The 27,523-nt window shown below is 38.2% G+C and overlaps 1 protein-coding gene across 4 annotated transcripts; it reads right to left on the bottom strand.

Annotated features, from left to right (window-relative positions):
* LOC101854819 (RNA-binding protein 25) lies at window positions 1-25,135 on the bottom strand. 4 transcript variants are annotated; one of them, XM_005106295.3, is made up of 19 exons: window positions 25,010-25,135; window positions 19,784-19,890; window positions 18,771-18,847; window positions 17,473-17,568; window positions 16,935-17,088; window positions 16,501-16,592; window positions 15,746-16,043; window positions 14,779-14,843; window positions 13,888-13,920; window positions 12,707-12,787; window positions 8,457-8,746; window positions 7,866-7,959; window positions 7,327-7,416; window positions 6,641-6,714; window positions 5,924-6,074; window positions 5,055-5,364; window positions 3,207-3,502; window positions 2,461-2,607; window positions 1-1,634 (listed from the first exon to the last, which is right to left on the bottom strand). In XM_005106295.3, the coding sequence occupies exons 2-19, from the start codon at window positions 19,884-19,886 to the stop codon at window positions 1,542-1,544; spliced, it is 2,544 nt and encodes an 847-aa protein (XP_005106352.1). In that variant the 5' UTR covers window positions 19,887-19,890; window positions 25,010-25,135; the 3' UTR covers window positions 1-1,541. The 4 variants fall into 4 exon arrangements, with proteins under 4 accessions (XP_005106352.1, XP_005106349.1, XP_005106350.1 ...); XM_005106292.3 differs by having other exon boundaries at window positions 4,947-5,364; XM_005106293.3 differs by having other exon boundaries at window positions 4,947-5,364; window positions 25,037-25,124.
* Window positions 25,136-27,523: the final 2,388 nt, after the last annotated feature.

Here is a 27,523-nt window from a genome sequence, read left to right on the forward strand (position 1 = left end):
TATGAGCTGATTCAACATCTTTATTTCCAAAGTCACCTGAATAAAGAGATATGGTGAGCTTACATGTGGCTATTAAAAAAAACACACAAAAAACCAGGCAGTTTGTTGACCACATTAAAACCTCTCATTTCCCCGTGACACTTGGGCCCTTATAATATGGGGGGAGAAAAATAAATTCACACCTGGAAGTCTCATGATAGCAATTGATGGAAAAAAACAAGCCCATTACTTTTCATCAGCATTGCCCTTGTCACTCACCAACTGCTAAAAACAATTTTTCCATAAAGCATGCTTCCATTCCCATGTGCACTGACAGACACAACCACTTATGCTTGCAATTTCCTCATCCACACACACACACACACACACACACAAACACTCCCTCTCTTTTACTCAAACAAGTATACTCACCCTGTTTCCTCGCCAACACAGACAGACACAGTCAAGTTCCAACAACACATTCATCAATATTCACACCATTCAACACCACTGATTAAAACAATAAACACAGCCAACACTCACACAGAACCAACAATAATGTATGTTCCTGGTGGGAACCTATAACAGTGGGACATCATCACACAGCCATTCAAAACTATAAAGCAAATCCTATCAAAGCCAGCACTTTGATGAAGAATTTCAGAACTAGACTGTGCCCATTCGATTTTACATGGCAACATTCACAATTTCTTTTTCATTTTTCACAGCTATTCGAAGAGTGGCAGAGCCCTTTCAACACCATGTGATTTTTACGGATAATGGATTTTCGTATTTTTATCAAACCAATCTTAAAATTTGAGCATATTTTCTCATTTATCTCAACCCATCTTAAAATTTGAGCATATTATATCTAAAATCATTGAGGTAAATACAGCAATACTTTGGTACTTGATGATTCAGAGTCAGAGGGATAAGTGGAGCCAACTGAAGTTTCATTTCTTCAAAATCATATAAGTTCCCCTAAGTCAGTCTATAATGTCATATTTTCTTTTTACCCAAACAAAATGGAACCTGTTTATTTAGTATTTCAAGTTCCCCTAACACAACAAACGAAACATTGAACAACAAAGTAACACCAAGAATTATTAAGTGACTATAGAAACAGTCTCTTTCTTTATCTCATCTAAAGAGCAAAAGAAGTTTCAGAAAGTAATCTTAAAGTGCTAGAAATGAGCGTTCATCTTTTATCTGAATTTCAAACAAACTTTGTCAATGATATGGAAAAAGGCAAAAAATGTCAAGGAAACGGAGCTATGCTTTTAAAATATCTGAGATGAATTCAGGGAAGGGTTAACAATTATGTCTTCACATCTTTACACAATAAAAGGTTAACAACTGACTCACGGTTGATGACTGGCTGGCTAAAGCAATCAACACCCAGCACAGGGGAACAAAGCCACCCCATTTGCATGTTTTTCCAACACTAGAGGCTGACAAAAAAAATCCCATAAGTGTGGGAGACAGTTTACTGCCTGTTTCCAACTCAAAATTTTCATCTACTTTGCCCACCATATTCATTAACAAACATCTGCTGTGAGTCATCACTTGACTAATCCCAGCTTCTTTGCTTCCGTCTCATACACTAGCAGCCTCCACATCTTCACCACAAACACCTCAGCTTCTTCATCCAGAATCTGAAAGAACAAAAAACAAAGGAATCTCTACAGCATGAACTGAAAAAAAACCCCCAAAAACACTCAGATAATTTTACAGATACAGACAAACCTGCTTTAACAGAAACCTATCGTAGACAGAAACACGTCATAATGTTCAATGCTCCCTCCTTGACGAATTCAACAATAATTAGAAAATAAACTATGTATCATAGAAACACAGAACTATCCAAAGAAACAAAAATGGAAAAAAAAAAGGGGGGGGGGGGCTGGACAAAAATATGAGGAAGTTCTTTGATATTGACATTTGCATGTTTACTCAGTATGGACAAATGAAGTCATGTTACACACAACAGCTACAATGTGAGTCCAAAAACCTACACTTGGCCACCCCTGAGCTCTGGAGGACAGGAAACTAAAAAGAAACACTGGGCTATGGTACATGTCCAAGAATAGACGACATTCACCGTGGAAAAGACAACTACTGAATTTTAATTTTAGTTCAAATAGTCAAATTTATAACAACCCAACCGGTCAACGACAAGATGACAAGAAAAAAGTACGTTCCCCCCACCTTTAATATTTTTTTTCACAGATCAGGGACCACCGCGAGGATCATAACAGGGTTGCAGCAGTGTGTAACAGGAATACATGTAATAAACAGCCGGTTGTGATCTCCATAATGGGCTATGGCACATTGTGTAAGGCGATTAAACTTTACTCTCACCAATACCAATCATTTCAACATAATAATAATAATAATAAATAGCATTTGTATAGCGCACAACCCCGCTCAACAGCAGGCTCTATGCGCTTTACACTATAACTGGGAAGCTGATCCACTTACCATAGCAACGTCGTTTTGTATACTCTGTGGAGTGCTTCTGGCGACAACTTTCTGGCAGATGAAGTCTGTAAGACTTTGTTCTTCTTCTCCTATATACTCCACAATTTTCTTGGTCACCCACGGTTTGATCCTCTTGTCCATCAAACTCTGCAAAAGCAACCAAATCAGAGCTATGTTCAAGTACCTGTATTGAAATTTTTTTAAATATTTTTTTTTTATAGTAGAGGGTTTTACAGCGCTTGCAACTGTATACAGTCACATGAGCGCCAAGGGGTGGGTGTCAACAGAGAAGTCCTTACAGGGAATCAGACTGCTCACCTCTCTAGCTTCAACAGCACAAGGTCAGCTTCGACTATCAAGGCACCCCGGAAATAGCGGGTCACAAGAGAGTGACAAACATACAAAAGAAGTAGAGGAAAATGACAATAGTAAGGATCAGGAAAGAAAAAGAAGCAGTTCCCTCTTGTAGATCAGGCAGTTATGAGCGTGACATGAATCAGCCCATTTACAATTCTACTATGCTTGAACGAGAAATGTCCCCCCTTTGGGAATGGCCTAAGGACACTACAGTCAGTGGCACTGCCGCAAGGGGTCTGTATTGAATGTATACATAAAACATGCACATTAAAACAAAAGCAGGCATCTGATGCAGGAAAAAAGCAAGATATTCACAGACAGACAAAAATGCAGAAAAGAAGTAGGACCTATAAGCATCCTCCTCCAACCGTCCACTCTTTTCAATTTACCTGATCAACAATATCCCAATCCACTGTAAAAGCGTACAGTTCATCTTTAGCAGTGGGAATGCTTTCAATTAGCAGTTTAATTTTTTGCCTCTTCTCTTCTGCGGTGGCTGTCTTCTTCTCTGTTGGAGTGGACTTCTCTTCGTCATAGTCTAGCGGAACCAGCTTCCGCTTCTTGGGTTCCCCGTTATCGTCATCGTCTTGGTTGAACACATCTCCCACTGTCAGCTTTTTCCTCTTGCCATCAGCAGCGGGCACAACGCCAGGAAGGCTGGAGGAGTCGGGGCTCACACTCGGACCTGGGGGAAGACAACAATTAAGTTTAAACAAACATCATCATATACCGGTATAGAAATTGCACATCTTTTACCCCATTGACACAATTTAGATAACTTAGTAAATGGGCTGATTCAACCCGTGCTGAGAGGAACACAACATCCCAGCAGACAGACAGAGATACTCCATAAAAAGGCCTACCCACACCCGAACTGAACTCTCACATCTTCTGCATACACTGACAAAGCACCAAAATGCTATACCACAGACACTGAATAACATGTCATGATATAGGTAATCATACAAAACATTACATCAACAGTGAGAGGTTAAGGTTGAACTTTTGGCAACGGTTGTTACTGAAGTAACTAATCAACATTAAAAGTTTTCTTTAAAGAAAAGTTCTGTGAAATGTCATTAAAGCCTAAATTACCTCTCACCTAAAACATATTTCCAAAAGCACTCCCAACACAGGCATACAATATCAAAAGCAGGGTAGAAAAGAAAGGCCATATAAAACTTAAGTAGTTGATGATCTTCCAGATCCAATAAAACATAATGATCTGAAAACCCATAGAAGTTATGTGATGCTGGAAGAATCACACACAAAAATTGCTGAACACAGAAATTTCAAAAGTGTGAGCAAAAGTTAAACCACAAAAATAACTGCAAACAGGCTATATGAAGGAAGAGGGATACACTCAGATGGTAAAATAAAATTATACTTTATAATTTATACCCAACAGATATTACATGCGGGAAAAAAATCCCTAAAATATTTATCTTAACTATCTCTCTGACAGGGAATGTTTGTTTTTTTAAATTTAAACTGTGAGAGGTCAGCTCATCACATGGAAGAACTTTCATTATCTTCAAATATTTATCAAATAGATAAATAAAAGAATAAATATATAATAATAAAAGCAGGATGCCCCCTCAAAATTATAACAAAAATAATGCACACGTGTTAGAAAAAAGTCAGTAGGTTAAACACTCATATGCTTTGTACACAGACAGAAAAAAAAGACAAAATTTGCAGTGACATGACAAAAACAAGATTTGACCTTCCACATTATTGGTTAAGGACACACCCCCCCCCCCCCCCCCCAAATAACAACAACACTAGGATAAAAACATATTATATAAAAATATCAAAACCCCAATATAGAGACCATTTTCCTTCGACAGAGGTATCCCATAAACTAAATGTAGAAAATAACAGATTTGGTGGTTAATCCCATTGCTGGGTGTGACAAGTTTATAAAATGTGTGAGGAAAAAAGAGACAACTGACTGAAAAACCCAAACTGGTGTCACCTATAAGCAGCAACTAAACCAAAATTTAACTGAATAAAGCACAATAATAAATAATTTCACGCAAGCAAGAAAAAAACTGAAGCAGATACAAAATACTGCTGGCTTCATGCCGTGCTACACCAATGTGAGGATAGGGACTGATATAGCCAACCTAATCTCTTCCCCCTGACAGCCAGCAAAGGGTCCTCCCTGGCCAACGATAGAGTAGGGCCGGCCGTGGGTGGTAAAGACGACTGAGAAGATTCATCCATAAACAGACCTGGAGCACTGATTCGCGAATCCGTGGAGATGGGAGAGGTGGATAGGGAGGGAGACGGCTTGTGTTCACCGCCGCCGCCACCAGCCATGTGCGGTGGGAGCTGGGGCGGGAGGGGAGGGGCGCTGTTGCGAGACGGCTGGTGAACTTGCTGTTTTGGCGACTCTGGCCGAGGCCTCTCCGGCTGTAGTCTCTCATGAACCAGCGGCTCGTCTTCCGACTCCGACTCAGGGGGAGGGGGTGGGGGGTTTGGAGCCTTCAGTTCTTGCAGATGCAAGCGAGGCTGCAGGTGCTCTTCTCTCTCACGTTCCATCTGAAAGACAAGTTTTGAAGACAAGTTAACTTAAAGCATCCTGAAATTTTAGGACCATGATAAGGATGCCTGAATAAAGGAGAATATACAAGCAAGAAAATTAGAATAGTGCACAAATCTGACTTCAAGTCAGCTTCTTCTCAGGCAATAAGGTATGGAAAAGACACAAGCACTTACTCCCCTAGAGAGAAAGCAGATTGCATAAATGGGTAAAAACAAACCAAATGCCAGTAACAAATACACTACGGCTTGATGATGTGTGTGCATTGAACATTTTTTCGGCCAAATTCATGCCCTTTCTTTCTATAAAAATTCATAATCATTTACAGCACCAGATTATCTAATGTTACAAATGTGATTTTTTAACACAGATGTAAAGAGGAAAAGCAAGTCCTCATTTACAAACTTTAAATTTCTACGATAGATGCATTCTAAGAATTCCAATTCATCAAACACTAGAGCTCTCATCCCCATGCTCTTACAATAACCCGCTGTCAAAAGGGCAACAACGGGAGCATTTCAGACATCAGTCTCATATTTCTTGTCAAGCATTGCCTACCCTTGCTACTTCAGTCTCTGCATCTGGGTGTCCTTCATCAAACAGTTTTCTTTTGATTTCTTCAAATTCTTCTTTCTCTCTCTGTCGGTCTCTATTGTCCAGTTCCTTCTCCTTTTCTCTTTCCTTTTGACGTCTCTGCAAAGCACTGCCCCTGAAAGGAAAAAGTGAGAAATAAGTTAGTTAACAACAGATGTAAAGGAGTTTTTAAAAGGATGCAGAGAGGGACACAGTGCTAACATAACAATATACATTTTATAAAATGTCCGACTTTGTAATGCTATGTCAACAAATTGACAAGACCGACTTCTATTTGTTTTTCTAAAGCATGTTCTTTTAAAAACAATTATTAGCCAGCTGAAGAGCTTCCATGATCAGTGCACATGATGTAGCACTGTGCTTAACTGAAGTACCTTTTGGCACAAACCATTCCAAAGTGAGTAAAATTAATTCCTAAGAAAACAAAAATTTTCATTCATAGCAATCTACATAATTAATAAAGAATGCAATTTGCAAAGTCAACAAATTTCTTTTAAAATATTTCAACCCAAAACTGCTTCATTTAAAGTATTGTCAGTATAAATATATTGATTTAAATTTATGAAATGCCACTGCTCTTCATGCTGGAAAAGTCAATCCTAACATACTACTCCATTTTTTTCACAATTCCAAGAATGTCTTCTTTCTCTATGTCTGCACATAATCTTTCCAAAAACTTACTTGTAAAATTTAGGATCATCCCTCAAATCATCATAGTCTTCCAAGAATTCCTTCAGTCTTCGTCCCTCTCTGGCCTGGCAAAACAAAAACATACAAGAACGAATATGACAAGCAATATACACCATCCTCAAGAGGAACAGTTCATGAATACAAGTAACTTGATCAACAATAAAACAAAACGTCAAAGTTACAGGAGAAGTGTATCCATTGTATCCATGGAACTCTCACCTTGGTATTTTTTTTAATGCACAATTACAAACATAAATTTCCAAATACTCTTCTGTTTTCAATTTAAAAACAGACAGACACACTCCCCCGTCCCTGAAAGCTATTTCTATTCCTCATACATATAACTGTTACAAGTCACTATTTCAATATCGGTTCTCTACTGCCTGCAACACTAAAGATTTCACTAGTATTACTACTGTCTCTGATGACATTGAATGAACATAAATGGACTGATGGTCTGGTCTGCGTCACCAAACATGTGAATACATGAACTTAAAACAAAATATATAAGAAAGATACTAAATGGTAAGCACCAGAACTTCATCTTCAGGAATGAATATTTATCAGTAACTAGAATCTTAACTATGAAACTGAAATTGACAGGAAAGCTACATATTAAAAAGGCTTGTTGTATATAGCCTCTCTTCTGTTTTTTCCACACCAACAAAAGTACTCACCTCTTCTACTTTTCTTTCGTCTTCCCTTTCATTTTCCTTTTCATGCTCTCTGGATTTCTTTCGTTCTCTGCTTTCCCAGTTCTTTAATCTCTGGAAGAAAGAAGCAAGAATAAAAAAAGATAGATGGTGCAAGAATGTCATATAGCATTCAAAACAGTGAAACACAGTTTTTTAAATCAATATTTTCAAAGTGAGTTTCGCATTTGCTTTTTTCAATTTAAAAAACTTGCCTTTAGAAAAGGACTTGATTGAGACTTCTTTAACTTACTTAATCTACTTGCTAGTCTGACTGTCCTGCCGTCTGTGGTAGTGAAAGCAAAAAGTGGCTCAATCAGATGTCAAATAAACAAAATAAAGATTTTTTTAAAAACATCCTATCTTCTCAAAAATATGTGAATGACCTCTTACCCACTAAGGAAATCAATATCATAATCATCAGTTTCCACAAGCTCAAACATACAATTTTATCTGTTATGTGCACATATAACCTCCTGCAAAAATTAAGATTATAAAGGAGACGCAAATTCCACATCACATACCTCTTGATATGCCGCTTCTTTTTCTCTCAATTTTTTCTCAAGTTTTCTGCGCTCATATGCCTCCTCTTCCTCTTCAATTTCTCTTTCCTTTCTCCTGAAGAAGATCAAACATAAACAGACCATCAAAACTGGAAGACATCGGCTGGAAATTCTTTTTTAAAAGAAGAGTGGAGTTGAGAGGAAACAGAACTTTTCTTCAAAGTACACAAATAAAATATAAACACTGAATTTGGTTCATCCAACAACAACAAAAAAAGCATGAGACAATAAGCTCTACACCAGTCTTGTTTGTTTGATTGAAGAGAAGCAGATCAACTAAAAAAAGGTAACTAATTGCGGGCTAACGGTAAGCAGAAACAACTACGAGAAAGAACAGAAGCACCCACGAGGCGCCCTTCAGCCCCTTCAAAAGCAAAGCCCCAACTTCTAATTCTACTACCCCTTTATTTGCAAGGCATAAACCTGACCATTGTCACCAAACCCTGAAATCATTCCATGTCTCCAATCATGACAAAAACTGATGAAAAAGACATTCAAATATGTTAATCAAAATTTTGTCCTTGAAATCACATGTACAAACAATGGCTGTACCTTTCTCTCGACCTGTCTCTGCTGGTCATTTCCCTGGACCTGGACCTCCGCCTTGACCTTGAAGGAGCAGGAGAATTAGACCGAGACCTTGATCTGGAGACTCTGGCACTGGCCCTTTCCCTCTCTCTCTCCCGCTCACGGTCTCGCTCTTTGGTCGACTCTCTTTCCCTCTGTTCCCTCATACGGTCCATGCGTTCTCTCTGACGTTTTTCCTCCTGTCTCCTGATCTCCCTCTCTCTCACCAAATTTCTCTCTTTATCTCTATCCTTATCTTTGTCTTCATCATCATCCTGAAAGAACAATAAGCAATGAACTTAATAACTTTGCAACACCTGAAAGTTTACTGTGAATAGCTTCGAGCTGATATGATGATTATTGTGTTTTTAAACTGCCTCTATGTAGCACATATTTTTAGAAAGATGCAAGGTTAAACAATTTCTGTAACCAGTAATAATTACACTAAGCTGCTTACATGAACTTCAATTATCTAACACTGTCTATGACAGGTTGAAGACAAGATTTCTACAACCAACTAAAATACTGTTGTAAACAACAACAAAAGAAACATCTGAACTTCATTTACTTTCTCATTGTTCAGAGGACTTCATGATAATAAAAAACCTATAATTCTGTTCAAACAAATGATGCGACACACATTTTTTCAGATGTATACTGCAAAAAGGAAAGCCAATGAAACAATGTGCACATAGTCAATATGGTTTTTGCAAGAGCTTACATCACCCCGACCAATGGACATCCGAAGGTTTTTGGTGTCCAGCCACAACAGTGCACATGGTCACCTGGATCCAAAATAGTCAAAGCTGTACCTGCTGCCTTTGACACAAAGGGCAATAAAATGCTTTACTCCTGCTACAGACTGATGAGACAAAAGTCTGTAGCACCACACGAGCAGTAGAGGAACAGTCAGTAGCATGGCATCACAACAACAACGCAAAGAAAAAAATGCTCTCATATTCTCATCTGACAGCTTAGAATATACTTTTTTTAAACCAAATATTTAGCATGATTTTATAACCATACCAGGCAAGTAATTTGTACATACTTTTTGACATTTGCTAGTACAAAAAAATGCAAGTATTTTCTACAGAAAAAGAAAATGTTCTTGCAGTTCACATTAATCTTTCCCTTCTAATCCTACACATTTTTAACCAAGGGGAAAAAAATAATTTTTTTAAAATCTCATTTTTCATTTGCAGCAATTATCGACATAGCATCTTACATTTTAGATAGTCCTGAATAATATTTGATACAAAAAAGCCAAAACATTCAGAACACATTCTCACGGAACGTCCGCTAACTCAAAAATGTTTCAAAACAACCTGTTTTGCCAACTTCTCACTATCTTATGGTAGTAGGGAAGGGAGGGGGGGGGAAAATTATAGGTTAATAATGAGCTCCATATGGCTAGTCTATAACAATCTCTTGATCCCATCAACAATCCATGGCACAACTTAAGCTCACTTAATTTTCCTCAAATGTTGTATGTATATCTCCTCAAACCAATGTAGAGGGATCAAAGAGAAATCATTCGGTCATTTTATGCACACAAACATGTCAAGGGTCCCTAAAAACATCCGCCATTCCTGTTTCTTTTCATTCCTATCCGTTATCTTCGTCTTTTTCGAACACATGGCAGCTGTGGAATCAGGCCGCAGGCAGTCACTTACAGACATCTACACACTGACAGTGCAAGTCCACTTAAGGGATCTAAAATACCATACCATGATACTATACCTGGCAGGAGAGTACTATTTACAGTGAGATTTTTACATAACACATCTGTGTAGGGTGCCAAATGGTTATGGAATAAATAAAAATTATGATCCGTTTGGACCCCGTGGAAACGCATACTTAGAGACTCAAAATTTACAAATCATTTGGCCCAATACAACTTTTATCAAGACATTTGATACATGGTGCATTATGAAGACAATTTCCAAATATGTCACTTAAAATCTTGAGTCATTTAGAGAATATTTGAGCTGAAGTTGCACCACAAAATGGATGAGAGGCATTTCGTTGTCTGCAAAATCTAATTACAAGAGCAAAAACTCATTTCAAATTCTCAAAAAGTCCTTATCTTCTTTGAATCAAGGATTTAGCACCTTGATACCAGTGCTCTGGAGATCAAAACCGTACCTAAAACATGCATTTGAGCGAAATATACTGCCGTCAATGAAATACTGCTTCTACAAATAAAAACACTTAAATCAAGCAAGGTGATCACATAGAAAGTATGAAAATGTACTCAACTTGTTGCAATCTGTGTGTGTTTCATGGAAAGTCTACAGCCATATGGATTACTCCCTTGCTTTGGGTTTTTAAAGCTATCATCCCTAAATTTTAATTTCTTATTTCCACAAAGATAAATAATTTTCTTCAACAAAATTTGGAAATTCCTTTCAGTTGCCACAAAAAATGGCCAGGGTTAAGATATATGGACCAACATAATTTGTCCTGGGTTTGACACCTGTATCTTGTACTATCTTATGAAGTGAGCCTGCAAGAGACTGCATTCTAAATATAACTGGGTCACCATAGTGCTTTATGGTCCTGGGTATCCATCCCAGTATGAGAAAAGACACCCAAGGTATCACACGCAGGCTGGAAAATCATATGTCAAACTAATTGCTGACACATTGATAAATCCTAAGCAGAGATGAGGTAACAGGAGACGATTAGAAAAAGGAAGAAGACTAAAAACCCAGCTGCAACAATAAGCCTCAGCATTTGAAATATTACAGCATACTTTTGTTTCGCAAGCACCTTTATCTGCAGCCAGAATTTTAAACAAACAACACTTAACCTTATGGAACCTCGTATCTTACTCTCTGAAAAAATCAGCATTAAAGTAATCCAAATGTACATGTAAACATTTTGGTATCCCTGTAGCTGTATCTTCGTGTCATGAGTGTATGTATGTGTGCGTGGGTGTGCATGTTTTGGCATGTGAGTATGTATGATTCCCAAGATGAATACGACAGAGACAATGAGAAAAGGAATCACGATGTCTACTTCTGTCTAAACACTAACCTGTTGTTCTAACCTGCACCCATGGAATACGAGTTGCATGAAAAGGTAATGTAGAGGCACCCACCTCCAGGCACTAGGGAAATGCCAAGCTTCCACTCTCATCAAGGATGTTGAGCAAGAGGTCCTTATTCAGAATCTAATTCTTCATCTTTTTTTCATATTTCGCCTGGACACTTTATTATCAATGGAGTATAGCAACCTCCCCCTCCCCCCCCCCCCCCGAAACCAAAACACACACGCAAGGTCATTTCAAGGCTATACTGCTGTGTCCCTTTTTGAACATTAAAAGGACTATATTCCAGAAAAGACAAGGAAGCTCTTGATAATGTTGTGAATAATTTCCCACATTCATAGAGTTGACCAGATTCATAATCAACACCCTCATTGCAGCTGGTTGCAACATTTTTCGTGGGTCAACACAGAAAGAACTACATTTTCCCTCCATTATATCTTGCTTTTCTACAATAACAGGAAGTTCCAAAAACCCGAAATAGGGAACCTGTTCTCTTGAGAGACAAACACAAACAAACATAAGGAATTACCTGGTTCTGGACATCCCACAAGAATGAAACTAACACCCCAGGATCAATAAATAAACATTTTATCCAAACACTTACCACCAGCAGCACTTTGTATAATAATAAGCATTGGTCTGGGAAGCTTGGCACTTAGCAGAATCTAGTTGGTTTTTTGGTAACAAAAAATGCCTATTAACGGTTTTGTTCACATAATCGACGCATTTATCATATGCAAACATAAACGTGAAAAAAAAACACAGAACTGTATCTACAAATCTACTTTCAATGCAATGCAGTAATTCAAAATGACAGGGCTTTCATACAGTCTTTACTTCATATCAAGAAGCATTTTTTTAAAAAGCAAAGATTCTTAAACAATTGGGAGTCAATTTACAGGGTGGATAGAATTAGAATGTATTTTGCAAAACTGCCCTCACTGCAGCAAAATTAATCTTTAGCTTAACATCTTTATTTATCTCAACTAAAAGCTATAGCTTGACTAAGGCAAAAAAATGACTTGCCCGCTGTGGACAGAAAACACAGACAAGGGGTTGTTGAAAATGAAAAAAAAACATTAAAACCGAACCGAAACAAATGAACAAAAAAGAAAAAAAAAATAGAGTAAACCCTCATCAGTTTATACTGAGTTGGGTTATGACACTGACTAATTCAACCTACCTTATGTCTGTCTCTGAACTTGTTGATTTCTCTGTTGATAATTTCACGTTTCTCATCCTCCATTTCCATGTCGTCAAAGCCCTATCACGAAATGAATATTCTTACATGAGTGCTGTTTTACTGAAAGCAAAATTTGACACTCACGTAACACCAAAAAAAAAAAAATTTCAAATGAAGAAATGAATGCATTCTGCAGAACTGATGTACAAAGCTCTCATGACAGGGATGCCTACATCCAAATACAGCTATAATCAGAAGGGAACAAGAATAACAAAATCACTGAACTGTTGTTCAAAATGTGGACTATTCTGTTACCTGCAGAAGAACACAAATTGAGGATGTTCATTCTGTGAAAGGTGAACTGGTGTTAGAAAGGCCAGACAACTGCCTTTAGATGGTGCTAAAATATTTTAAACTAATGTGCACTGTCCATGCATTATCAAAGAATATTGACCAATCAAAGACTCATAATGATAAAAGTAGTTGTGAATCAACCTTACCATTTAGTAAGGTTTAAGAGAAAAGGACAGCTCAGAACTCAGACCCTTAATCTAGTATTTTTCCATCTTTATACACTTGTCTTAAAATAGCTGGCAAGTTTTATATCAAGGCAATAGGAAGAAGGACAGAGGTGGGGTGAGCAGTATTGAGAGAGAGAGAAGGGGGGAGAAAGACTGCATTACTTTTAATGTTGGAAACCAATGACAACAAACATGGCATTATTGGCACTTTTCACTTTTGACAAAATGCATATATATATATATATATATATTTTTATATTGCATTATTATAACCTGAAAATGTTCACAACCAACCCCCCCCGGCAAAAAACCCCTTTATAATGCACAGTGCACAGGATAAGTCTTACAGCACTTTGAACAAGAGTTGCTTTCTTTCGACCTGGCATAAATAAATGATTCCCTTTGCTGGGCTAAAAGATATTAGAATGCCAGAAAATAGCCTTTCCTATCAATTAATCAATGGCATTACTTCAGGAAGTTCTATAAGCCTACTTTTTAATATAAACCATGCAAATACATATTTTGATGATCTTTTCTGCTACTGTAAGGTTAATTTGTTAATAAAAATACAAAACAGGAATGAACGTAAGACCGAACAAAGTAACAATAACCCTGCTCACACACAATGAGAAGAGATTTTTAACAGTTAAAAAGACATACCCCCGTACGTCTTTTTACCACTCGCTGGAAATCCTGGAATCATTGAAACTTAAATTAGCCTTCAAGAGGACAAAAATTACAAAATGCTTCACAGTCTATTGCACAAAACAGATGAAAAAGTTGTAGAATCCACAGAATTTTGGACAGAATGTTTACATTACACCCACCAGGACGTCAAAACAAAATTTAAAAGCCAAAGCACCCTAAGTGGAGAAGCACTTATCCGAGGTTCCCAGTAAAATTATGGAAAATAATTTTTATAGGCACTGGGAAGCAATTGATGCAAGAGTAGCACAGAAAGATGACTTCCTATGAGAGTGTTAACAACTCCCCACACAAGAAGATGCCGATAAAAAAAATACAACACTTTTATTCATGGAGTGCAGCACAAAGTTGAAATTTGCCTTGTGCTCAAATAGAGCAACAATTCTCCTTCTGGCTGGAGCCAGCTTCTTTGATATTTACTTTTCAAGCACTTGCATGTAATAATCCAATTTTCTCAGGATTTCATGCAATGGATTTCAACACACACCCCAACTTCCCTTCACACATCAGTTACAAAACAAAACAAAATTAATCAAGTAATACAAAGAGAAGACATGCAAAAAGATAATTTTAGTGAAATTAATGAAAATAGAAACAACCTTCAAATTTACAACAAAACAATTCCCTTTCAAAATTACTACAATAACGTCTATTTAGAAGACGTACAAGATAGAATGTAGAAAAAGAATCCCTGAAACATTCAGTACATTGTATGAACAAAACATTCATTCTGAACAGGTCAATTTCTTTAAGCATGTCAGGTTTATATAATCTTTTCTTTTCAAAGAATGCAACTTTCATAGTACCAATGCCTTTTTTAGGAAATTAATGTAATAAAATACTTACAGTGTCTTTGGAGTGCATAAGCAAATCTTTGTCCTTCTTAGGGAGGGCTTTCTCTTTTTCAACAACTAAAGATGAGAGAAAAGAAGACCAGTTACTCCACACAGCATTATACCCTTTAAAAATTCTAAAGAAACTAACTCAAGCTAAAGAACAAATACTCTTGGCCCATAAAACAAAAAAAATGGCACTAAATAATCCATAAACAAAATATTCACAACACTACATAGAATGAATAAGGTGAGTGGTGGGACAATGTATTCAGAATTTTCTTTACACCTCAGTATCATGATCACCAAGTGAAAGACCAATCGTTAAAAATAAAAATGCAAAATGAAATATCAAACAGATTGCTTATTCTATTCCCCATAATGGTAAGATATCTTTGGAAAAAAAATTGCTCAATTTCACCCATTCAATGAGGCACTCAACACAGGGATAGCAAGAAACAGATGTGAGGGAAATCACAAAAGTAGAAGCAGCACAGAAATCACAGCTCCACTATGAATCAGGGGAGTCAGTCAACTTTTTTGAAAATAGTTGAAAACCCACGTGCCACAGTCTTGCTAACATATGAATATCAATTTGAAACCCAAAGGATAGTGGACATAGAGTGGGTTTTTATTTTATTTTTTTTCTTTCCAACTATATCTCGATCTCAATAACGTAACAGTGGATCAGGAGCAAAATACCGGAAATACCGGAAAAAAGCGGAAAAGTGGCATCCCTGACGAATAAACCATTTCTGACATGTCAGCCAGCAGAGAAATCAGATCAGAACATAGAATATAAAACAGCAAATTTAAATTAAAACCCTTTAAGCTTTCATTCCAATCTGTCACACTGTTGTCTTTATCACTGCAACACATCTGCACTGTAGCGCAATTTATTTGCTAAAATCATAGCACATAGGGAAATCACATAATAAATAAATGATTACTAATTCACAGATCTAATATGAGGAACTTACCAGCTTCACTGGATTTAGAAGGCTCTTTTGCCAACTCAAATGCATACTCTCGCATGATTGCCTCTAAGCCAGCAGAAGCAACACGATCTTCTCTCTTTGTGTCTTCATCTAGATCCTCAACCACATCTGATTCCGCTTTCTCCTCTTCTTTTTCTTTCTTTACCTCTCCATCCTCAGTTTCTTCTTTTTTGTCACCATTTGTTTCTGATGAGTCTTTCTTGGTCTCTTTCCCTTCAGTTTTATTTTTCTTTTTCCTGTATTCATCCAGCAGTGTCTTTGTCTTTGCGTCAACTTTAACCTGCAAAGAGAAAAAGCGAACTTAGCCCATATTTTTTTCTTTTTTTAAAAGTAAATGTATAAATAAGAACTTGCAATAGCGAAATATACACAAAAGGCACATATTGATAGCAGATAAGTCAAATAAATCAAATGAATATAAAACAGAAAGTATTCTGTTTAACAGCAATTTTCATCTTCCTTCAATTTATTTCCAGTTATTCAGACTGGTAAAAAAATTAAAAGTAGATTTTGAAGTCCATAAATCCATACAATACAAATTTTAAATTTTAAAATGTGGAAAGAAAAAGTTCTGTCGGAAGGGTTTAAACAAGGTTTATCTTGTCTGATTTTATAACTCAGTAACAACTGAATCACATCAATAAAATTCACAACACCGGGCACATCAGCCCATGGAAAAAGACAATCCTTGCTGCCTGTATGTTATTCTTTACTGATCTGACACTCTACAAACTTACCACTAGTTTCTTTTCCGATATTTGCCATTCATTCAGTAATCGAATACACCGTAATGTAGCTTCAGGATCTTCATATTCACAAAATCCAAAGGCTGAAAAGAAAAAAACATAATGCTGAAATTTCCTGATTCAGTTGATATGTCATAAAATAACAAAAGCAAAACATTAAAAGTATTTTTAACTCTCCATGGTATGAAGTATGAATAAGCGGGGAAAGACATTATTTTTGCTCTCATTTTCTAGATAAGACAATTTTGCCAAAAACAGTTTTTGAAAGAGAGGAAATCTTCAATTCCAAACAACTGTATAAAAAATAAATTTTTAATAGACTAAATATATCTAAAAACATAACATTTTTCTTTTAAAGTCCAAATTAAAATATTTTAATTTACAATAAAACAGTTGTACTTTTTATAGCATTTAATTGTATTTACCTTGTAACTTTCCAGATGCTCCTTGCACACGCTTCCAGCTGAGAACATTCCCACATCTCTGAAGCATTTGCTTAATCATCATATCTGGAGCTCTTTCGCTGATGTTCCCAACAAATACTGTCGTTACAGGTGGCTTTTCTTCTCTTGAACTTGACTGATAAAAGATTTTAAAGGGAAAAATGTTTTAATTAAAAACACTGAAATCTTCAATATTGCCCAAAAATGATGATCTCTTAGGATGCATATCCCAACTTCCATCAAACCCAGAACCATTTTTTAAAATGTATGCAATTATTCAGTATTCGTTCCTCTAAATGAACTGTGATGACAGACGCCAGCACAATACTTACCCCACAATGGTCATATTGTTGGTGATTACGATTACACTTAATTTTCAAATCATTTATGGGACTTTTGATAGCCGCAATCTTTTCTATACTTTGGAAAATAAAAAGACCCCGTTGGCTAGAAATGCACTACTGATCATTATCAAATAAGGCATTCATAAACAATGCAGTCACTTCCATCTGTATTTTACCTTAGGAATTTCTTGAGGGACAAGTTTTTTATTCTGCTTCATATGCTGCTGAGGCTGAACTGGCACTTGGGGTGTCGCCACCATAGGTCTCATCATCTATTACAAAAGAGAAAAAAGAACAAGTCACACTAGTTTATTATTGCTGGATTGGAATCCACAGGGTAAGCGATTAAGGAGAAGGCCACATGGAACCCGGAGAAGAGTCACAGAAAATGATGTACAGAAAAGTGGGAAGAAATAGAATAATGCATATTTCAAAAGGCTAGCTCAGGATAGGGAAAGGTGGAAAATGTTGGTGGTCTATGTGCCCTGATCCATGATGACTTGTCTGCATCATTATCCAGTGCCAGATCTGCGATCATGGTTCTCCATTCATTCCTTTGCTCGGATGCTCTTTAAAAAGCTACGTCTCCCTGATCTTTCCCTGTGTTACCCATTTATAAAAGAGGTCTGGTGACATAACACATCCATGCCTCACTCCTCTCCTAATCTGCTTATATTCACTATATTCTACATTAATTTGTACAACAACGTCTTGGTCCCAGTACAAATTCCTGATAATTCTCAGACCTTTTCCATTATTTCAAATAGCTCATCATGTCTAACTTTATCGATCGCATTTGAATAATCTATGAAGCATAAATACAGATCTTTCTGCACTTCAATACATCTTTCCATTAACATTTTTAAGGTGAATATATAGTATAGCATTTTTGGTGATCTTGTCAGGAACAAAGCCGAATTGCATTTTACATTATATCTCTGGTCTTTTTTCTCCATCTTCCCATTATTATTCCCAACAATATTTTTGTAAAATAGCCATAGCAATCTTTATTATCAGGAAAATCCTTTTAGCACCTTTATTAATCCTAACCCCCACCCCCCCAATCCTTTCAGTTTTCCATAGACACTAGAACTGCTTAGAAATCATTCACTTCTATAAGGATTTGAACAAAGAAGTAAGTCTTCCATGAATGTATGAAACCATGCCGATTTAAAAGGCATTATACTCTCTCTCTCTTTGTCTCCAAATAAAAAATAGGTACTTGCACCTGAATGGAAAACTTGTGACAAAGAGCATCATGTTAAGGTAGAGACAGAGATTACTATTTGCTTCCCTTGTAGCAATGGAAACAGACTCTGACTCTAGGAACCTCATACATACCAAAAAAATGTTCTTTTCTTTATCCGTGAAAAAGACACCACATAACACTGATTCCTTTTCACTGCAACAGTTAAAAACACACTGGAAATTCAGACTGTGAGCATATTCATGCCAAATAAAAAATTTCACTAACCATTCCAGAGACAGAATTTGTCACTGGGGCCATCATCCCCATCTGCATGGGCATCATTGTGTTCATACCAGCCATCCCTGAAAAGGAAGAACAAAAGCTTCAGCAAATGCCCATTCATTTTCATTTCCATTTTTTTTTTAAACCAGAAGAGATAATTAAACAAGTAGTCAGGCTTAACATAATTCAAGGCATATGTTTACTGCTGGCAAAAAAAGATGGGAAGGGATGCGGCTTGTGGGTAGCTGTTACCTCACCCGTGTGAGCCTTGAGTGGTGCACATGGTCAGGGTGTTGTGTGGGTGTGAAATCTCACCCCAGCTTGTCTTCAAAGTGCTCAAGTAGCATGCCAGCACAGAGAAACTTTCATGGGTAGTCAAAGTTGTGAAATTTGACCACTACCTACCACCTTGATAGAAAGAGCAGCCAACAAAAAGGTTCCTACTTTGCTGTTACTTGCAAAAGTGGAGTGGCATTGATTGAATGTGTTGAATGCATAAATAGGTAGAGCTGCTAAGGGTAAAAACAAAGAAGACAATGTATTGTTTCTGTTTTTGCATGGTCAAACATTAGTCCTAATAATAGGCAAGTACTGGTGGCAATGGATCAGCAAGACTGATTAATGTCATTATCAGAGTGGCTAGGAGGTGTGACATTTTGACCACACTTGCTGACCAGAAGGCAACCCATGATCTTATTTCCAACAGTTGGCCCTCTTTTTGCCTCTTTTAGCTTTTATTATAGCTCTTCCTGCCTTTCTATACATGACATACCATGTGCTAATATAGTGCACACAGAAGGAGACATAACATTCCCCCCCCCCCTCCACCAAAAAAAAGTATTGGAGCAATCGCTGCAATGTTAGACTTGAGAAATGTTCTATATCATAAGTGCAAAACCGCAGCCGCGATTCGCAGAGACCAAAAAATGCCCAAAATCGCAGCAGCGATTCGCGGCCGCAACACAGACGCTAGATAAGGCGGGTCATGACGAAAAACAAACGGCAAAATAACTTACCGGGCATAGGGGCAAATGCATAGCCTTGAGTTGGCATCATACGAGGGGCCATTCCAGGCATACCTCCTGGCATTCCCACCGGAGGTCGGCCAGGAAATGACATGTTCCTGAATAATATAAAAAATATTGCAATCACTATAAAAGTCAATTTAATTTCTAGGTTAGAAATATACATGAATTTGTTATATAATATGTGTAATAAATGAGTATGCAGCAATTTTCCAGATCTGCACACATTGTATTACATATTTCAGGTGTACGGGTAAGGAGTAGTATTTTACTTTCAATCCCATTTCATGCTCAGGTGTATTTTTTAGTAGTAGCAGCACTTAATTTCTAGTTCAGTGATTACCCTCCTAAGGGCAAGGCCAATTTCAGCTGTCTGAGGCTCTGAAAATTTTGGTTTTTGCATATGAGTGTCGGACCATACTGATCCTGTCCTGTACTCGGACACAACTGTACTTACTGTAGCCTACGGTGTGTTCATTTCATTGCTTTTCTCACCCGGCACCACAGCATAGTAAGCTACGAACAAACACTTTACACCTTCCACTATCATATCCTTGGCTAGCCTCCAGATGTTATTCCATGTCTTCTCACAAACTGTACACATCAATTTCCAACATTTTCTGTGTCATGGAGCTGAGAATGTATAACTGTTTTAGCAAACTATCAGAGGAGATGGAAAACTGTGGAGAAGGGACATGTGCAACTATATTTGTGACGCCAAAGAATATTAGCCACCAATCTATTGACTGACGCAATGCCAGAGAATAGCCACTTGCTAACTTATACTGTCCAATCCGTCGCCATCGCCTTCTTCATAACTCAATCTGACTGGGTCCTTGACTGTAACACTTTCTCGATGGTGACCCTGTCTGTCCATCTGATCCTCATTAACTTTCTTTTAAAAACACACTTGTTCAAGAAAACCTTGATCCTCTTTTCCAAGTCTGAGATGCATTCTATCATATTCTCACATCCATCATACATGATACAACAGGACTGACTTCACATGATCTGAATTGAAAATCCTCAGTTCCTCAGTCAGCTATTGTTCAAAGTGAGATCCACAAGTGGATAGCTAGAGAACGACAACTCAACACCATTGGCCGATATTATAGTAATAGCCATCTTGTTTGACCTCGCAAGGGGGATGCCACCGTGTCATCTGACCGTGATTTTAAAAGTTGTGATGAGTTTGCATAGCGCGCGGTTTGCACTGGCAGTTTCCAAGCTTCCCTCTTTGAGTCTTTCCCAATGTTCCCCCTTGTATGTATTATAATTGGCCGGCTCTATTTCTCCGAACGTTCAGGAAAATAAACTTGAACTCTATTTCTCCTAACAGTTTCCGTTCTCGAGATTTGTTGATAATAACTGCGGATGGAGTGGCCCGCGTGTGTGTGTATGTGTGTGAGTGCGTGTGAGTGTGCATGTGTGTGTGAGTGTGCATGCGTGTGTGGCCTAAGGTGTGAACGGGGGTGGGGGGTGTGGAGGGATTTTTTTTTACATGAACGATTTTATTTTTTGCTGGATAACTTAATGCAAAATAGGTTACTGCCAAGGTCGATCAGTCTTGTTTTCTCGCAGTACCTTTTGAAGGTATTTTCAAATGAAGTATTGTCCAGGAACGTTGCCCCAAGTATCTGAATATATTCAGACATTTAAAAATCTCTACACTAGCTCTAGAAAGTGAATTTGATGCAAAAAATGCTTCTTTCCAAGTCCTCGCAGAATGAAAGACGACGCCTTAATCTCGCAAATAACCAAAAGATCTCGAGAACGGAAACCGTTAGCAGAAATAGAGTTCAAGTTTATTTTCCAGAACGAAGTGACTATTCGGACTCGAGTCCGAATATGAAAAAATGTTATTCGGACTCTGATTCTTGTCCAGCATGACATCACTTCCGACTTCCTGTGACTCGTGACTCCGGCTTCCTGTCCTGCCTCACTCGTGACTCGCCTCAGGCTGGGTAGAGACTGGGATTACTTCGGGAAAAAAGGCGTTTTGTGCAGGAGCCGAGTTCTTATCTTATGATGAATTTGAGGCCGGCCTGAAAAGTTATAGCGCTTCTAATAAATGTTTATTTGTCAAAAGGTCATCAGAAGCAATTAAAGATGGCTCGTTAGCGTGTGTCAGGGTCGGATGGGCTTCCTGCACACGTGTGGCTGTGTGTGCGTGTCAAGGAGGGGGGTGGGGGAGCACTATCGGTCCGGGCGTTGAACGTCGCATACGCGTCAGTCTTTTTCCCCCTGGCAACTGATCATTATTACAAAAATAAGCTAATCTTGACGTAGATCTACGTAATGAATTGTGCGCTGGTCTATGGAATCAAAAGTTGCCGTATGCTCAGCTCTACACAGCAACACAACTTTTTCTTGGTAAACAATCGAAATGACACAGGCTTGTGTATTTGAACGAATCGGTCTTTTTTTTTTTACACAGCTCATAATATGCAGGTGCAAGGTGGTCTGCTAATCTTCAATTTTACCTTTTTCTACAACAAAGAAAGTGGGAAACATGGGGGGCGGGGTGGGGGCGCGTATCAATGAGGCGGCGGGCATCGGATCGGCAGAAAAGGTGTGGGGGAAACTAAAAAATGGTGGAAAATTGGAAGCACTGAACGTTAGATCTATAGAACGAAGACACTTCCTTTTTTCCGGACCCGAGTCCGAATAACATTTTTTCATATTCGGACTCGAGTCCGAATAAGAAATTTTATTATTCGGACTCGAGTCCGAATATGAAAAAATGTTATTCGGACTCGAGTCCGAATAACGACGGCCTTTCCCAAACGTTCAGAGAAATAGTCACTTTTATTATAATTTGTACCTCACAGTATACTTGCAAACCTTGCAGTCTCCAATTAGATCTACTCCATTTGCAGCTCAGCATCCTATTGAGTGCAATTTCTAGATCTAGATCTAGATCTAGTGTTTAATTTCTTGTGCTTACAAAAATTTTTTTAAGAAACGATCCGGATCAAAACGGTCTATCATTTGCACTACGTAGTTGAACTTTGAACTTGCTTTCGTACGCAAGCCTAAAAGTCTTCTCAGTTTACGTCGCGTACAGCATCAGAATCTTTCTGGGTGGAAGGGTGCTGCACAATCACAGACAACCAAACGGAACAGTTCTGCAAATTGTAAAGAAAATCATCCGAGTCGGCAGGCTGCCGTCGTGCGATCGTGTTGCCACCATGACTAACATTAACAAAGGGGGAATCCCTCAATCAAAGATCGTGCAGTAGAGAATTTTGGGCTAAATGACATCAACAAACAAGACGGCTGTTAATATAAATAGGCTATCAGCCAAATGGCGTTAAGTCTTAGAGTAAGACAGTAGTTCTCTAGCTAGATCTAATCTAGATATCTAGATCTAGAGTGGTGTCGCCGGTACGCGTGCACTTCGCGATCGTTGAACGTATTTTCCGCCATTTCCGGCTTAGTACTTTCGTTTTTAGCTATTCCATTCAAGAAACTATTGACCTATAAAATGGTCTTGCTCATAGTCGCCAGATTTCTTAAACGTGTGCCCAACAGTTTTTCCAACCTAGGGTGTTGTCTTCACTGAACGTGTATTTCTTCTCAGTCTCAGAGCGTGCATGGGATTCTTCACTGTGCGTGCACCCTTATATACACGTTGAAAGCCTAAAAAAAGAAGAGGAATCTGATAACATTACTGCATTAAATGACCACACAGGAAGATAACAAGTCACTTTAGAAGCAAAGTAAGACAATTTTAATTAGAATCTAAACTAATTTAATTTAGGGGGTATAAATAGTTCAAATACATAGTGAAAAAAAATCAAACAGAATTTTTCACAACTAAAATCCACATTTTCCTACTCTTCATCACTCTTTCCATCTTTCACACAGTCCACATGCCACCATCCATGACATTCTTCAAACTGCAACCAAATAATCTCTAAAATTGAGTCTACTTTTTTTTTCTTAGTATTCTACTATATATATTTCATTGTGCACGCGCAGAGAAAACTCTAGTTTTTTCAGTCTTCACAACGCGTGCACCCCCCCCCCCCCCCCCCCGATCCCGAAACCCGCATTACAACTTGGCATAGAACTCGATAAAAGGTCACGTGAAACACTCAAGGAAGGAGTAGGCACATTTTTTAAGCTAGGGGGCGCGCACAGTCTATTTGAACCAATCAGAGACAAATAGGTCATAAAAACTAGTTCACAGGTCAGCGTTGAATGTCAACTTCCCACAGCTTATTAATAAAACACTCTCGATGATCCCTTGTCGGCAAACGAGTGATGGAAGTAAACAAAAATGGCTGCTGCACACACTGACGCATTCAATCAAACGCAATAACGCAATTTGAGGCTAAAAACAAAGGAAAACAAAAGTGCAAGCACCGAGAAGGCGCACGTGCAGGGGCTACACCACTCTAGATCTAGATCTAGATTCTAGATCTATTTGTTGTGCGAGATCCTCCTTGGCCTTGGTCTTCCAAATCCTCTTGTCTTAGAACTTCAAAGATAAGATAGATCTAGAAAAATCTAGCTGAAAGCAGGGAAGGACTTCCATAACAAGCGACCACCCCATCAAACACAATAAAGAAGAGGCCTAGACCTAACCCTACCCTTACCCCTACCCCAAGCCCTCAATTCTGCTCTGTCTCATCGTAGTGGTCGCTCGTTACAGAAGTCCTCCCGAAAGCAGCCTGTTCCAATGCGAGACTTAATTTCAGCACTTGTTCCTCCCTCTCTGCCAAATTAGGCCTATTATGCCTCTATAGCCTATGTACTCCCAAGCCCAAGAATGCAAAGACAACAGAGATTCTCTGGCCTGAGGCCTGAGACTGAGAGAAGGATTCAGTCTTCTTGACTTGTTTCAGTTTCATAGCCATTTGAATTTGTCACAATTGAATGATGATGTGATCTGCTCGTTTCGTTGTGCATCTTCTATCCTTAGGACCTTTGACTTTCGAAGTGGATCCCCAATCGAAAAGACTCTGATAAAAAACTGTTTAAAGCTGAAGTCATTGCTTGAATCTGTTCCTGGGCTATTTTAATTTTATGTGTGTATTGGCTGGCCTCCTCACTCAATAATGTCCTGATCTTTTTTTAGTTTCCTTTTTTTGTCTCAGTCTCAGGAGAGGAGGGAGGAAAAAAAATAAAAACCTGATCATATGCAATGTCATAGTAAAGTCTGTACTATTTATCGTGACATCTGCTTGGTTCAAGTACAGACATACTCACGTAGAATACAAGCCAAATGATATTCACTTTTGAAATCACGAATGATGCGATTCCGTTCACTATCTCTCTCTCTCTCACACTGTTCGTTCGTTCTGTTCAACAAACCAAAATGGCCGACAGACGATGACAAACTATGTTGCCGGGTTGGATCCAAACACAGATTTGCAAACTCCACGAGGGGTCCCACTTGAGAAGAGGTTTTTTTTTATCAAGATATTTTAAAGTACACCACAGGATCAATTAAAGATATACACCTCTCAAAAATGTTATTTCTTGCAAGCTGATTACAAAAGTCTTGTTTCTTTTTTTCGGGTGGATGTTATTCGGTTGGCATTTTTACAATCGCGAAAAAAAATAAAACTTGACATCAATTCAACGAAAGTTGGGTGGCCACTGGCCAGCTTCTGTAATACGGGGTGCCCACTAGGCCTACAGCTGGATCGGGCCGATCGCCCGACTCGATCGCCTCAAAAACAAACGTGTTTGTTTTCAGTTTCAGGCGATCGAGTCGGGCGATCGGCCCAATCCAGCCGTAGTGGGCACCCCGTAAGGTGTTAGCATATATTGTTTGTTTATTTAATTTGTTGTTTTGTTTTTGCTTTTTTTTTTTAGTTCTGAATGAGAGAAATTTCCTGTAATGCAAACTGATTTATTTCCGTACAACACAAACTCCCAATCGATTATGTGTGACACGAATGCAAATGCATGCGCGTAAACACGTGTGTGTGTGTGTTATTGGGGACCAAATCACGCCGCTATTATCTTGTAACCCTTACCCAAATTGTAATTAATGCTTTATTAATTAATTCTAAACACTAAACACAAATTGGAGTAGGTAGATCTAGGGGGCATGAAGAGGGGGAGAGGGGGGGGGGGAGTCAAATGCAAACTATCGATTTTTTGTTTTAATTGTGTTTAAGCTTAGTTGGGTATCTTTAGCCTTTTGCTCAGGTTACTTTCGATGATAGGCCAGTTGGAAAATTAATGATTACATGTATTATTGTACTGCCTTTAGATGTGTACATAAATGCAGGGGCGAAGGCTGACTTGTTTGACAGGGTAATCAAAGTGAAATGGGACCAGATATGGCCTGGAGATATCACACTCACACAAGTCACAAGAATCTTCCTGGCACTGGAGGCGGCAACTCTGAGTTGTGAATGAAAACAAATCCTGAATTCATGTTGTATGCTTGTTCAACCGCTAAAATAATCGGGAAAGTATTTCATTAAATATTTATTCTAACTAACCTTAAATTTAACTTTAGATTTGAACACACGAACACCAAGGAAAGAAGCACAGATGTCAGCACTACAATGGCATGTTATACCAGACAGGCAAAACACTTTGGTTGAGCACGCCAATTATTTATTTTTTATTTCACATTTGGGCTGTTTTTTGTCTAGCTTTTCGCGGCCAGGAGCCGCTGTCATAATCGAGGTCACGATCTGATTATAGGACGTTAAAAAGTCGAGGAAAAAAACCAAGCACTAGCAGTGTAGTAGCAGGAGTCAAAGGATTATTAGGAGTTAGTTCCCCTCACATCTGTGAGATAGACTCGACCAGTGTAATAGTTCGCTTAGATAATCAGCGCGTCTGGGTGCTTATAACTGTGGCCCGAAAGGGGTGAACAGGGTATATACGACAATGAAACAGTTCTGACTGCTATGCACGTGTTCCCTTCAACCCTATTGGATGACTCTTCCAGCCTCACTTTAAGCTTACTTAATCAAAGCTTGTGACTGCTTATGGAGTGGCCCGATAGGGGCGAACAGGCTATTTCTGTGGCAATGAAACGGTTTTGAAGGTTAGGCATAGTCTATTGTTCATTGGTGATTATGAACGTCTTTTTACATTTAATTTATGAGGTTTACGTCTATGGGTGAATTTGACTGCGACAATGTTTCAAAATTAGGAAGGGAAGCAGTGATTATTTGATTATATAGACGCTTCGCCTCTGCATAAATGTTTATAAAACATTGATGTCCTTTCTACCATTCAACCATAGAAAGTATTATCAATTTTTGAATAACAGCCTGGGCCGGTAACACGTAAGACAACAAGACAAAGAAAATTAGTAAATCGATTGATACGGAAAGCACGTAAAATTTCAACGTAGTCTACATAAATATTCCCCTGCTTGGGATGAAATGTAAAGAACAGCCTGAGCTATAAAAAAATTAATTCCATCTTTTTAGACAACAAATCCCGTACGTGTTCCCTCAAATAAAAACATCAGTCAGAAGTAAAAGACCTTTTATAGTCTGATCTGTAGCAAAGAAAGATACAAAAGGTAAGTTTTACCATCATCCATCAAAATTCTTCCATCTTAACCATCTTGTTATGATTATAAGTATTCATATGACCTTCGAGCATTCACCAGACTAACATCAGTATATATCTAGCAAAGATTGAATATTGTTTATAATATTGCTGCTAATTTATATTATGCATGTGATTGTAATTCTGCGTAGATCTATGCGTGCATGTGTGTGTGTGTGTGTGTGTGTGTGT

Source organism: Aplysia californica, unplaced genomic scaffold (assembly GCF_000002075.1).
Source record: "Aplysia californica isolate F4 #8 unplaced genomic scaffold, AplCal3.0 scaffold00524, whole genome shotgun sequence".
Classification (NCBI taxonomy): Eukaryota; Metazoa; Mollusca; class Gastropoda; order Aplysiida; family Aplysiidae; genus Aplysia; species Aplysia californica.